The 14387-nt window shown below is 35.7% G+C and overlaps 2 protein-coding genes across 2 annotated transcripts; both read right to left on the bottom strand.

Annotated features, from left to right (window-relative positions):
* Positions 1 to 640: 640 nt before the first annotated feature.
* On the bottom strand, positions 641 to 2260 carry LOC306638282 (olfactory receptor 5K3-like). The gene has a single exon (XM_079101555.1). The coding sequence runs from the start codon at positions 1652 to 1654 to the stop codon at positions 695 to 697; it is 960 nt and encodes a 319-aa protein (XP_078957681.1). The 5' UTR covers positions 1655 to 2260; the 3' UTR covers positions 641 to 694.
* A 10223-nt stretch (positions 2261 to 12483) lies between these two features.
* Positions 12484 to 13407, bottom strand: LOC306670984 (olfactory receptor 5K3-like; the record flags this gene model as incomplete). Its single annotated transcript, XM_079156062.1, has 1 exon — positions 12484 to 13407. One exon carries the CDS (start codon positions 13405 to 13407, stop codon positions 12484 to 12486), a length of 924 nt encoding a protein of 307 aa, XP_079012188.1.
* Between the last annotated feature and the right edge of the window lie 980 nt (positions 13408 to 14387).

Below are 14387 nucleotides of genomic sequence, written 5' to 3'. Positions count from 1 at the left end.
TGTTAAATACTTACAGTCTCATATATGTTGTACATATAAAGCCAAGCCTATGAAAAATAAAATCCATATGGATTTCATTAGGAATGCCATTGTTTTTAAATACAGATGGCTAATCCATGAAAATATAGATATTTTATTTCAGAAAATCAATAAAAATGGCTGACATTAAAATAAAAAAATTCTTAGGAAGATGTTCTCTCCACATATACATTCAAACCTAATGTCCTGAAATACCTAGAGTCAATTTGAAAATTAAATTCCAATATTATTTGCTTCCCATAGACAATGTTGTATAAATAAATATTAGTACCTGTGATTTTGGAATGTTCCTGGGTTTACAGATTAGGCTTTGGGATTCAAGAAATTTGTAAACAATATTAATAAAGGTTATGATTATGCATACTATTATTCCTCACATATCTGTGCTTGTTAAAAATTGTGACTAATTTCACTCTGGTAATCAATAATTATTTAGTTAACATCTGATAAAATGGAATACTTCATATTTGGAAGTACATTTTAGATGAACATTACTTTCTGGTTTGACTGAAATATAATCATGTTTTCAGAACTTAATATTTTATTCCTGAAACAGGCATTTTCTAGTTTCTCAGTATCTGTAGGTTAAAAAAAAATTATTAGGTTGACATCAATTTTCTAAGAGAGATGATATTGGTTTCAGTTTGTTACAATATTATATCTTCATAATTCTTTTAATAGCATTTATTACTTCCTTATTTCTTAGACTATAAATGAAAGGGTTTAATAAAGGAATGACAAGAGTATAAAAAATAGCCACAGGTACATCTTTGTCACCTTCATTAAATGAATTTGGCCGAATATACATGTAAAGAAGAGAACCATAGAATATTGACACAGAGAGAAAGTGGGATGCACAAATGGATAGAGCTTTGCCCCTTCCTTCTTTGGATTTCATTGTGAATATAGTGAAAAGAATACAGAAATAAGAGATTAGTACTACAGTAATAGTAAAGGTTTGAACAAATCCTGACAGGATAAGTATCATCAATTCATTGATATAGGGATCAACACAGGAGAGTCTGTATAATGGAAGGACATCACAAAAGAAGTGATTGATTTGATGAGACCCACAGAAAGTTAACCTCAACAGAAGCCCTACTTGAACAATGGAATGCAGGTTTCCAGCTATGTAGGCTGCTGTGGTCATCTGAATGCAGAGTTTCTTTGACATCAGGGTGTGGTACTGCAGTGGTCTGCATATGGCCACATAGCGGTCATAGGCCATTGCTGCCAGAAGAAAGCAGTCTGCAGTTTCAGCCAGACAGAGGAAATAAAATTGTGCCATGCACTCATAGAGGGAAATCCTTCTGTCCTCAGAAAAGAAGTTCTCTAACATCTTGGGAGTGATGGCACAGGAACAGCAGGAGTCCATGAGAGCCAGGTTGCCCAGGAAGATGTACATTGGTGTGTGAAGACGGTGCTCCATGTAAATCAAGGCCACCAAACCTAGATTTCCCACCATGGTGACCAGATACATGGCAGAGAACACTACAAACAGAAGGGCCTTCAGGTCTGGTTGATCTGTAAACCCCACAAGAATGAATTCTGTTGTTAAGGAGTGATTGTACTTAATCATCTCCAACTTTTCTGTTGAGAGAGAAATTATGTGCATACAATGTAGTTACCGAGGGCATGTGATTTTCTGATTTTTTTTTCCTGTGTAACAGAGGACTACCTTCTTCTAGCATCTCGTATACTCTATAGATTACTGCTACATCTTCTTCTTGGGGGGGCATTCATTTGGTGAAATTGTCAGCACCTGTGACTTCATGGGGACATCTTGATAATTTCAAGATGAATAATGAAAGTGGAAAAAGTTTATATGCATACATTTATGGAAGCATAACCTAATGATTTAGCAGACTCATATTTGGAACATTGTTTGCAAGTAATTCTAGTGTCTGTATTAATTTAAGATCTCTAATGTTAATTTAAAATTAATTTCGCATGAATATTCATTTTTTATTATGGAGATATTATTTTTATATATTCACCCAGTGGACAAGGTTTTGTTTTTAAAAAGCACATTGTAGGTATTTAAAATTTGTATTTTTGAGATTGGACAAAGATCATTAAGACTATGGAATGGACTATTCATATTTAAAGTGAATTACTTTGAAACATTAAAGAAATAATGTTGCCCATGTTATCACCTCTCAAACATTTCCTAATGTCACAGATTTTACATGAACATGGTTTCTGTCCATTGCTTGATTATCATTGCATATCTTTGTTCCAATATCTAAATCTCTTTTCATTTTTTAGGGTATATTGTACGTAAAGTGCTTTTAAATAAAGTTTTAACTAAATGTTCCAGAACACACTGTTCTCATTTTCTGGATTTTAGAGCACATCTTCTATAAAACACACAATCTGCAATTGCTTTATTTTTCACACATATGTGAAAATTTCTGTAAACATAATATAGCATTTTGAGTTTATTTGTTACATATTTCTGTGAATGGATCTGTAAGATGCTATGGGAAGAAAGCAGAATTAATTCCAATCCTAGCTCACCCTATAAGTAAAATTTATGTTTCCTAATGATGCTTAGTGACCTCTTTGTGTCTGCATATGTTTTCTTTGTAGGAGAAACTACAAGGAAAATTTTAAAGTTCATCATCTTAAGAATGTTAGATATGTTTCTTTCATTTAAAATGACTTTTTAGAATTTTGCAGTTTCCTGAGAAAATATATGATTCTCTAAGTGTATTGTAGATAAAAGAGTTTTAGACTCACCTTTGTACTTCAATTTTAAACATTTGGAAAAAGAGAAAGTTGTTCAAATCCTAGTGGAATTCTTGAATTTAGTTTACTTTCATTTAAAAGGTTATTTCCTCTTCTTGGTTAAGGATCCATTGGGACATACTGACAAAAAAATCTTGTGATATATTCTATTCTCACAATGTGTTTGTACTTCCATAATCAAAACATCAAAAGGAAGGCAGTAGAAATTTCCAGGTTCTAAAGTACTGAATTTAAGGTACATCACTAGCCAGCTAGATTAGAAATAAATTTTAAGACACTAGACTTAACTACCTAAATATGTTTTTGTTATAGTACTTGTATGTAAAATTAGAACTCATAATGAGAGAGTCTGATGAACTACTATATAAACCACATTTTAGTTTTCCATACTATTCAATTTTGTAACTAAATAGAATGATTAGAATGGCATTAAAATTTAGATACCAGAAAACAAGCAGGTCAGGGAAGTAAATATTATGGCATAAAAGTTAGACATTACAATATGTTAGACTAGTTTTCTTACCTAGATTGCTCTGAGAATAGCTCTTTGCAAGTGTGCTTTTTTCTTTATGGTGAAAGTGTCAGAATTTTGAGTACATATATACCTTGTTCCCAAAAGCATTGGGGATCAAGAACATGAAAATATCAGACAGTTTATGTCCCTATACTGCCCAGTCAGTTTTCCGTCATATCCTAAGGGGATCAAGATTCAGTGACATCAATTTATTCCCTGGAGATAATGTCTTAAAAAAATAAATCATCTGAAATTAATTAAAGATGTGTGTGAGTTGAGATTAAAGTAAATACCCTTTACTCTACTATGTTTGATGATCATATTGCTGATGAGGTTTTAACTGTTCTTCTTTGGAAAATCTCATCACAAGTCTAAGCACAAAATATAATACTACCTGTGATGTAATAAAAATGTATCCCTAGTACTAACTCTTTCCTCATCTTCTCCATATCTTTCTCTAGATAGAGAAGTAGCATTGTCTAGTTTTTTCCACTCTTCATTGTCATTCTGAATCCTGCTTGCCCTGTGGCTATGTTTCTGGAAGGTCCTGGACTCATTACTGCTTAATACTCAATCTCATTACTCTCCACACCACGTTCCTGCTGAAACTCTCAGTGCACCTGGACCAAAGCACTTCCAGAGAAGGTGAAGTGGAATTGCTCCAAGTGGCCACATCAAACACCTTGAGAAGGTGTTTAGGAGAAATAGTCCAGCCCCTCTTTCAACAAATAGTCAACATCTCATCCAGCCCATTGATTCAACTAGACTTTCAAACTCAAGGAAAACATACTGAATCAAGTCAGCCTGAATCTGTCTAGACATGTTAGTCTGATAGTGGCATAAAAACAGTTGTAGGGAAGGTAGCTTTATGAACAGGGAATAATTATGCTGATAGCTACCATTTCTGTTCATAAATTATTACCATTTGTTAATTTTTTATCATAGAGAAGTTTTAACAATTTGCATATGTCTAAATCAATGTCTACTTAGGAAAACAGAGCTTTAGTCAGGTAGTGAGAGAAAATGTAGTTAGGAAACAATTACAATGGGGCAAAAAGCAGAATGAAACAAAACTTCCCTGAGGTTAGTCCTGGTCATCATGTCTTACAGGTAGAAGTGGTGTTAACAGAACTCAGAATTCTGGCTCCAAGAGAAGTTACACTGCAGGAGCTGCAACTGTGGAGGAGATACAGTTAAGTTGATGACTAGGATATATCAGAGAAATAAGGAAAGAGGGGATGGCCTATTTCCACACACTGTCCAGTTTCTTACCAGTGCCTTCTTTGGGAGAATCCTGCCTGAGTTCATTTGAAAGAGTTGGGAAATACCATATATTGTGTCCCTTTGATGGTTATATAAAACAGACCAGGAATGAGGAAATGGATTGGGGGCAGAGGGAAATGACCAGAAGAACCACATACATCTATTATTCCCTTTGTGATTTCTGACTTTGCTGCTTTGTTATCAAAGCCCTTACATTTCCCAAGACTATTTCTCTACCATTTGTATTTGATTCTGAGTCTGTTATGTTTTGGAACTAAAATGTCCCTCAAAGTGCTCCTGAAGTATTCAATGAGACAAGATTCATAGGTGAAATGCTTGGATAATGTGAGCTCTGTCCTTATTAGTGTATTACCATATTTCATGTATTAATAATTTGAATGAACTATTGGTTGGTAAGTATAGTCAGGTGGGCATGTCTGAAGGAATTATGTAATGTGGCGGGTGGTGAGAGGGAGGGTTCCTTGGACAATATCTGTCCCTCTCCTGTATATTGTGATAATCATCAGTGGAATGCCAAGCAGAAATAAAGCAGCAGGGTCACAGGGTTTCTTTGAATTGACTCTAATGAGCAATCAAGTAACTTGTAGACAAACAACGGGTATACTAACCCTGAGAATAAACACATGGAAATGACGGGAGCCATATAGAAATACTTCAAGAAGGAAGGACAATGGAGCTACCTCCTGACAGGGTCTACAGAGGTTGCTGTAAAGTGGGAATACGTGTCCACAGAGTTCTCTGCATATTTCAGAAGTGAAATTCACTGACAGTGGAAGTGCTCTAGGATGAGGTTTTCCTGGTCATTTGCCCCAGCATGGGTGCCAACATGACATTGACTTGTAGATGAAGCCCCTCCTACCCTTGCATGGGATGGTCATCATGACAGTTCCAGGAAGGACCAATGAGGGTCAAAAGATCCCCTGCCTGATGTGAAGGAGACCTTAAATGTCTGATTGATGCAGACCACAGAAGTTGGACCCCAGTAAACAATAAACAATCATAAGTTTGGAGGTAGCATTGTTTTCTTTGCCATTCCTTGCTTGGAGATGACCCATTCTCTCTCACTGTCTTAAGAGTGTTCTTTGTTTAATTTTCACTTGTAATAAAATTCCCTGGATTGACTTTTGTTTCTGTCTTTAAATTTTCTGTTGTCAGGACACAAAAACTGAGGTTTGTAGCTTAAGTTCCCCACCTTCCTGTATAAGGCCTATCCCTCCCCATCCCCTCATGCTCTCTCTGCTTCCCAGGTGCCAAGAAGTGAGGCGCTTCACTCTAGCATTCCCATCCACCATCATCTCAGGCCCAGAGCAATGGAGTCATCCAATGAACCCCTGAAACTGTGAACCCAGGATAAGTTTTGGGTCCTATATTGTGTTCTTTTCAGGCATTTTGGTTACAACTCTGAACAGCTAACACAGAATCTTACATTTTTAGTTCACATGAAACATAATTTTGTGTAAGATGTAAAGAAGGGATCCACTTTTATTGTTGAATAAAGCTAGTTATCTGAATACCACTATTTCTCTATTGATATGAATTAGAACATTGTCATATTCAGAAAATTAGAAATTTGGATTTTCCTCTGTGCTTTGTATTTAGTTCTATGTGGGTGTTTGAATATTGTTTACTATATATATCATATTACTTTCTTTTCACTCATCATACAGTGTGTACTGAAAGTTTGTTGCAAACATTGCTTCTCTCAGATGAGTCTTAAGATTATTTCATGCAATTAGAAAAATCATGAAAATTTAAACACTGCAAATATTCAAGAATACAAATCATGTTAGGACACAACTGAAATGCTACTTCCCTCTTACACTGTTAGACTAACCATGGACAGACACACACACACACACACACAAATATCTTATCAGCATTTAAGGACACACATAATAAGAAACTTCATGCGGGTAATTGTTGCTCGGGTTTCATGATGACTGAGAACAATGGGAACAGAGAAGGGAAATAGGACAGTAGTTACCGGCCCCCCAGTAGTAGTTGAATAATATTCTCAAGAAAAACCTGAAATTGATAGTTTATGCCTTTGGAAAAACATAGGAAGGCATTTTAAACTTCAAGAAAAAAAAATTGCAGCTGAATTCATGATAGAAAACAATGAATCAGAACCCCAGCAAGTCCTCATTTAGGACTTACATAGCAGGAAGGCTGCCCCTGAGTGAGGTGTTCGTGTAAGGGAACTGAAATTCACTTTTGGACAGTAAAATAATTAAAGAAACACAATGTGAATTAAACACTAATCAGTGACTTGCCCAGGAAAGCTTGCAGTGAGAAAAGAAGTTCCCTGAAAGAATGTGGAAATAAGGGAGATGGGAAGGGGGAGCTGGCTACTCACTCCCCTTATTTCCAATCTTTAGGAGAAAATCTAAATAGAGCGAACTGGGATCTAACAGTAAAGGAATGTACTCATAAAACATCTGAAGAAATCCACATGTGCATTGGGACACAACCTATCCCGAGTATTTGTCCAGCTTATAGACACAATGTTGAACTCCATTTTACCCTGAGCCATCAGAGCCAAACAGTGCATAAGTAATAAAGTATCCAAAACCTCTCAAATGTGTCTTCCAAGCTCTTCTTTTGGGAAAAGTAAGCAGTATGCTTAAGGAGTTTGCACATACAGTAAATTGGAAACCTTAAATGTAAAATAAGAAATAATATGTTAGACATGCACCAGCTTGCCTGGTGGCAATATCATTAGCCTCAGAGGCATCAGTGCCACCAGGCCACTGCAGAGGGGAGAGAAAACACAGCAAGAGAGAGGAAAGAACGGTGAATAAAATTGGCTTGGGGGAACCTGTGGAATGTACAGAGAGCCTGAGCTTAAATGGGCCGGAAATAGTATGGAAGTTGTTGAGTGAAAAGCAATTTAAATTGATCAACCATTTCAAGTAGCCACTTGGCTGCAAGAAAAGTTGGGAGATTGCAAACTCACAAAGAAAGTTGCCAATTTAACCTAACAGTCACCTGTTGTGGGGTCCAGAGTGTACCTGGACCAACATGACTGAAACAGGTACAAAGAGGACTGTGCACAGGCTGTGAAATTCAGCCTGGAAACATCAAGGGGAGAAAGTCCCCTTTTGTTGCTGGAGTCCCATGTGGACAACTGAAAAGATTCCATGAACAAATCAGATAGGTGAGTGGCACTCCATGTATGATCCTAGATAATTCACAGCCATGGTGATTAAACATTTGAAGCCTGTGAAGGTTTAGACCTTTCACCCTAAAAGTGGAGTTTGCAGAGGTCCCTGAGACCCAGACCTCCAGAAGACATTGACATCTGCCCAGAAACAGTATGAATCAAATATCAAAAAACCAGAAACAGTTCCAAAGGTCAGCCAAGACTAAAACCCAGCTGTGTGAACTTCCAAATTAAAACTCTGCACCAGCTCTGCTACTGGAATAGTCCATTTGTAAGCATCCTGTTCTATCCCCTTCTATACTGGGAAAAGGGACTCTGAGAGCTGCTCTAATCAGCTTGGTTTCTTGGCCACACCACCTGGCAGCTTGATGAGAAACATAGACATGTGGACTTAACAACATTCAACTCTTGACGCCATGTTTCCAGAGCCAAAAGATAAATACAAAGGACGGCATAGCAGTATAAGCAATGAACATCTATCCTTGCTCACCATCTTGACACCAGGGGAAACAAGCTCTTTATTCCTAACTAAGAACATTTTTCCTATTCCCGCCTTTTCCATCTTTTAAAAATTTAATTTATTTAATTTATTTTTAAATTTTCCTTTTTTGCGTGATTGTGTATGGGTGTCCATGTGTTTGTGTTATATGTGCTCATTTTATGGATAAAATATAAATATAATACAAATATTCACTGAATTTTCCTATTATTTTAATTTCTTTATATCTTCCTCACCTATTTATTATTTAGACTTGGTTTGACTTGGTGGGGTAAAATTTATGTGAGTTTGATTTTTGTTTTTTCATTGTAAACAAATGGGATACATGTTGTTTCTCTGTTTGTACATGGAGTAAAGGCATACCATTTGTGTAATCATAAATTTACATAGGGTTATGTTGTTTGATTCATTCTGTTCTTTTTCCTTTCCTGCCCACCCCTCCCACCCCTCTTTTCCCTCTATACAGTCTTCCTTCCTCCATTCTTGCCCCCCTCCCTTAACCCTAACCCTAACCCTAACCCTAACACTAACCCCTCCCACCCCCCATTATGTGTCATCATCCACTTATCAACGAGATCATTCATCCTTTGTTTTTTTTGAGATTGGCATATCTCACTTAGCATGTTTGTTTGCACCTTGGTTTTGGTTTCTTTTATTTTCGCTCTTTTACTCTCTTTCCCAGCTAATATACCCTTCCTCCCTTACTTTATTACATTTAGTTATTTTTTTCTCTCCCCCTGTCTTTATAGAAATCATTCTCTGTCTATCTGTAAATATTTTAAACTTTCTTGATTTCCTACTGCGTCTTCTCTTCCCTTAAGGGACTGTAATTCTACTCTCTGATAGAATCATATGGTTTATGTAATTTCCATTCTATTCATGTTGTGATTATTAACATAGTTATTATGGTTTAGATATAAGGTGTCCCCCAAAAGCTCATGTGCAAGACAGTGCAAGAAAGTTTAGAGGTGAAATGAGTGGGTTATCAGTGTCATAACCTAATAGTGCATTAATCTCCTTATAGGGATTAACTAGTTGGTAACTATAGGCTGGAGTCAAAGAAAAAATTAAATCCTGTCATTTGTGGCAACATGGATGGAACAGAAGATTCTTATTTAAAGTGAAATTAGTCAGGCAGAGGGCTGATCTCATTAATATGTGAAATAAAAAAAATGCTGCTCTCAAAGAGATTGAGAGTAGAATCCAAGGCTGAGGTGATGAAGGTGTGGGGAGTGATGGGAACAGTTGGATGAATGGGTTCTAACTGACAGTTAGAAGCATGAAGTTCTGTCACATATTGTACTCTAGGGAGACCTAGGATAACATAATAAACTATACCTCTCAAAAATGTACAAGAATCCCATTTAAAAAGTTTTCACTCTGGTGAAATGATAAAGGATCAAAGAGTTTGATATTCTTAATCTGATTTATGTATTATCTATATATCAACATATCACCTGTTAACCCACTAACATGAACAATTTTATAATCAATTAAAATACGAGTTTAAGTTTTAAAACTTCTAATAAAGAGAGCAACATATACATTGCAACACATAACAGTTAATAAGTGACAGAAGGTGAACTCTAACACAAAGGAGAGTTTGGGAGATGAAATAGCACAAAAGAGTGATCAAAAATGGAGACTGAAAGTCTAAGAAAGTGCTTGCATTGTGGTTCTGCAATAGCAGAAATATAAGATCTGAAGAGATGAAGCGGCCTTGAAATTCAATTAAAACAGACGAGGTTTAAGTTGTTAGAAAATATTAAAACCTTGGAAAAATGAGGACTCGGTCTCCAAGTTAGCAGTTTTGTCTGTATTATTCCTCTTGTCTCTGTATGGCCAGTATTTTTCCAAGTAGTCCTTAAACAAGCTCTATTCTCTCTCATTAAAGAGGGCTTTTTATATAGCATGAGTAAGTAGGATCTATTCCAGTCATGTCAGGCTGGTATAATATTTAAGTATAATAGACCACATCACCAACAATGCGTGATTGTACCTTTCCCCACACAACCTTGCCAGCATTTATTGTTATATGTACTCTTCATGGTTGCCATTAAACCTGGAGTGAGGAGAAATCTCAGTGTAATTTTGATGTGTATTTTCTTGGATTTCTTGCACAACTCAAATTGTTAAACATTTTCCTTTTGTGCTAATTTCAGTTTGTGATGTTTATTGTATGTTTAAGTGGTTATGACCATGGATTCTGGAGCCAGGAATCCTGGATTTGATTCCTGAGCTGCAGCATTGTATCTCTGTGGAAAAATTACATTTCTCTCTGTCCCTCAATTCTTCTTTATTGTGGGTTCTTGAAATTGAAATACAGCAATGAGAGCAAAATACTTAACATTTGGGCTGAATAGTGGATTGCATACCACTGAAAAGATATTTGTAAGCTAGAATGTGCGAGGACTCATTTTGATCATTAAAGGACACATAGAAGAGATGAGAAAGAGACACAAAGGTTGCAAATAGCATTTGCTCAGGTGCGAATGGAAGACCTTTCCAAACCAAGCTTAAACGATCTGAAGATCCATTGAATTTTCTGGCCAGAAGGCATGATTTGGTCCACATATTTTTGAGTTTGTCTCTTGGGATTCTTTCTGTTCCACCCTGATTTGAGTGTTGACTACACAATGAGGCTGCTTTTTTTTTTTTTTTTTTTTTTTTGATGGCTAAATGGGAGTGGACTGTGACAGATTCACATCAATTCATTTAGAGATAGTGAGATTAATTTTATGGTGTGTGTGTGTGTGTGTGTGTGTGTGTGTGTGTGTTTATGTGTATATGTGTGTGTGTGTGTATCCTTTTTTTTTAGTTGTAGATGGACACAATACCTTTATTTTACTTAATTTCTTTGTATGCTATGCTGAGGATCAAACCCAATGCCTCACACAAGCTAGGCAAGCACTCTACCACAGAGCTACAGCCCTAGCCCCTGTGTGCCTGTTGTTTAAAATAAAGAACACTCATTTCCTAGAGACCTCCAGAGAAACCACCTCTTTCGTCTCACTGGCCCCAAGTATGTCACATAGTGTTTCATGATCAGATATCCGGGACTCAGTGTTGCTGAGGATTAGTGGTGGGTGGTGCTGAAATACACAACAGAAACCATGGTGCTATTCAAAAAGGAGAGAAAATCGATGAATATGACTCTGAAAACTGACAGTGACCATTAAAGTACAATGTGTACAATATCCATCCAATTCAGAGGGTCTCAACCTGTTGGGTCTCTGGATTCTTTTATAGCATTAAAACATATTTCAGACCCTAAAAGCTTTTGTTAATGTAAGTAATACCTGTTGGTATTAACCAGATTAGGATCTAAAAAAGACAAACTGCAAGCATATTCATTATTCAAAATAAAAATATTAACCCATTACATAATAAATAACATAATTGCATTAAGGACATTTTGAAGAAAATGTCCAAATATCTCAGGCACAGTTTGAGCACAGGTAATATACAAATTAGATGTGACATGGTTGATCCACAAAGAAGGAAATAATGATATCTGAGAGAAAAAAACTTGATTTAATTGATATGTTAAATACTTACAGTCTCATATATGTTGTACATATAAAGTCAAGCCTATGAAAAATAAAATCCATATGGATTTCATTAGGAATGCCATTGTTTTTAAATACAGATGGCTAATCCATGAAAATATAGATATTTTATTTCAGAAAATCAATAAAGATGACTGACATTAAAATTAAAAATTTCTTAAGAAAGTTTTCTCTCCACATATACATTCAAACTTAATGTCCTAAAAGACCTAAAGTCAATTTGAAAATTAAATTCAAATTTGCTTAACTTCCCATAGACAATGTTGTGTAAATAAATATTAGTATCTGAGTTTTTGGAATGTGCCTGAGATTACAGAGTAGGCTTTGGATTCAAGAAATTTGCAAACAATACTAAATGAATGTTAGCACTACATATACTATTATTCCTTGCATTTTTGGGCTTGTTAGAAATTGTGACTAATTTCACCCTGGTAATCAGTAGTTATTTATCATCTGATGAAATGCATTACTGCATATTTGGAAGTACATTTTAGCTGAACCTCTACTTTCTGGTTTGACTGAAATATCATGTTTTCAGAATTTAATATTTTATTCCTGAAACAGGCATTTTCTAGTTTCTCAGTATCTGTAGGTTAAAAAAAAAATTATTAGGTTGAAATCAATTTTCTAAGAGAGATGATATTGGTTTCAGTTTGTTACAATATTATATCTTCATAATTCTTTTAATAGTATTTATTACTTCCTTATTTCTTAGACTATAAATGAAAGGGTTTAATAAAGGAATGACAAGAGTATAAAAAATAGCCACAGGTATATCTTTGTCACCCTTGTTAAATGAATTTGGCCAAACATACATGTAAAGAAGAGAACCATAGAATATTGAAACAGAGAGAAAGTGGGATGCACAAGTGGATAGAGCTTTGCCCCTTCCTTCTTTAGATTTCATTGTGAATATAGTGAAAAGAATACAGAAATAAGAGATTAGTACTACAGTAATAGTAAAGGTTTGAACAAATCCTGCCAAGATAAGTACCATCAATTCATTGATATAGGGATCAACACAGGAGAGTCTGTATAATGGAAGGACATCACAAAAGAAGTGATTGATTTGATGAGACCCACAGAAAGTTAACCTCAACAGAAGCCCTACTTGAACAATGGAATGCAGGTTTCCAGCTATGTAGGCTGCTGTGGTCATCTGAACGCAGAGTTTCTTTGACATCATGGTGTGGTACTGCAGTGGTCTGCATATGGCCACATAGCGGTCATAGGCCATTGCTGCCAGAAGAAAGCAGTCTGCAGTTTCAGCCAGACAGAGGAAATAAAATTGTGCCATGCACTCATAGAGGGAAATCCTTCTGTCCTCAGAAAAGAAGTTCTCTAACATCTTGGGACTGATGGCACAGGAACAGCAGGAGTCCATGAGAGCCAGGTTGCCCAGGAAGATGTACATTGGTGTGTGAAGACGGTGCTCCATGTAAATCAAGGCCACCAAACCTAGATTTCCCACCATGGTGACCAGATACATGGCAAAGAACACCACAAACAGAAGGGTCTTCAGGTCTGGGTCATTTGTAAGGCCTATGAGAATAAATTCATTTGTCAACGAGTAGTTATCCTCAGTCATTCTAGCTTTTCTGTTGAGATAGGAATTATGTATGTATGAGCCAATGGAAAGTATAAAATTTTTGATTGATTTTTTTTCCTTTTATAAAAGTTAGAGGAATTTATGTCTCAAGCATTGCATGTGTTTTTCTGATTTACTTCTGAGCGCATTCATTGTTGAAAGTTCCAGCAAATGTGACATCAAAGTAGTATTAAAACAAACTTTTTGTCATCTTACCTGTATATTTTAAAGTTTGATCTCATAAGAAGAAAGTCAGAATAATTACTGTTTTGTACCTCATCCTAATATGATATACCTTTAAATTTTGAGAAGAACTAGAAAGATAAGAAGTGAGTGAAAATTTAAGACAATGAAAAATGGTAAATAACAAAGGGAAATAAATATTTATGGTCACAGAAATTAGAATATAATATGTTAGAATAATTCTCTTACCTAGATTTCTCTGAGAACATCCCTTTAAGTGTTCTCTTTTCTTTGTGGTAAGGGTGTCAGATTTTAGAATATATATTTACTTTGCTCTCTAAAATATTTGGGATCAAGAGAATTAAGAAAACAACACAGGGCTGGGGATATAGCTCAGTTGGTAGAGTGCTTGCCTTGCAAGCACAAGGAATAAAGAAAACACAGACTACTTTCAGGTCAATGCTAATAATTATATTCTTTACACTGTCCAGTTAAAGTTTTCCATCATAATTGAAAGGGATCATCCTGCACTGACGTCATGTTTTTCCCTAGAGGTTATAAGTCCTAAAAACAAATAAACCACTTGAAATCAATTATAAGTGTCCTGTGAGACATTGTGGTGAATGTAAATGCCCTTCACTAAAGTATGTTTGATGATTATCTTGCCGATTTGAGTAGAACCTACCTTTTATAATTCTCCTCACAATTCTTTGCATACAACAGAAACTATCTGTAAAGTAAAAATGTATCACTATTACTGCCTGTTTCCTCATCTTCTCCTTATTTAGAGCACCATT

The sequence above is a fragment of the Sciurus vulgaris genome, assembly GCF_902686455.1.
Source record: "Sciurus vulgaris genome assembly, chromosome: 10".
Lineage (NCBI taxonomy): Eukaryota > Metazoa > Chordata > Mammalia > Rodentia > Sciuridae > Sciurus > Sciurus vulgaris.
Note: the sequence above shows the minus strand (reverse complement) of the source record. Positions and strands in the feature narration are given on the sequence as shown.

Excerpts from the sequence above, each read along its gene's own strand:
- LOC306638282 (XM_079101555.1), bottom strand. The coding sequence starts at position 1,654 with ATGCACATAATTTCTCTCTCAACAGAAAAGTTGGAGATGATTAAGTAC.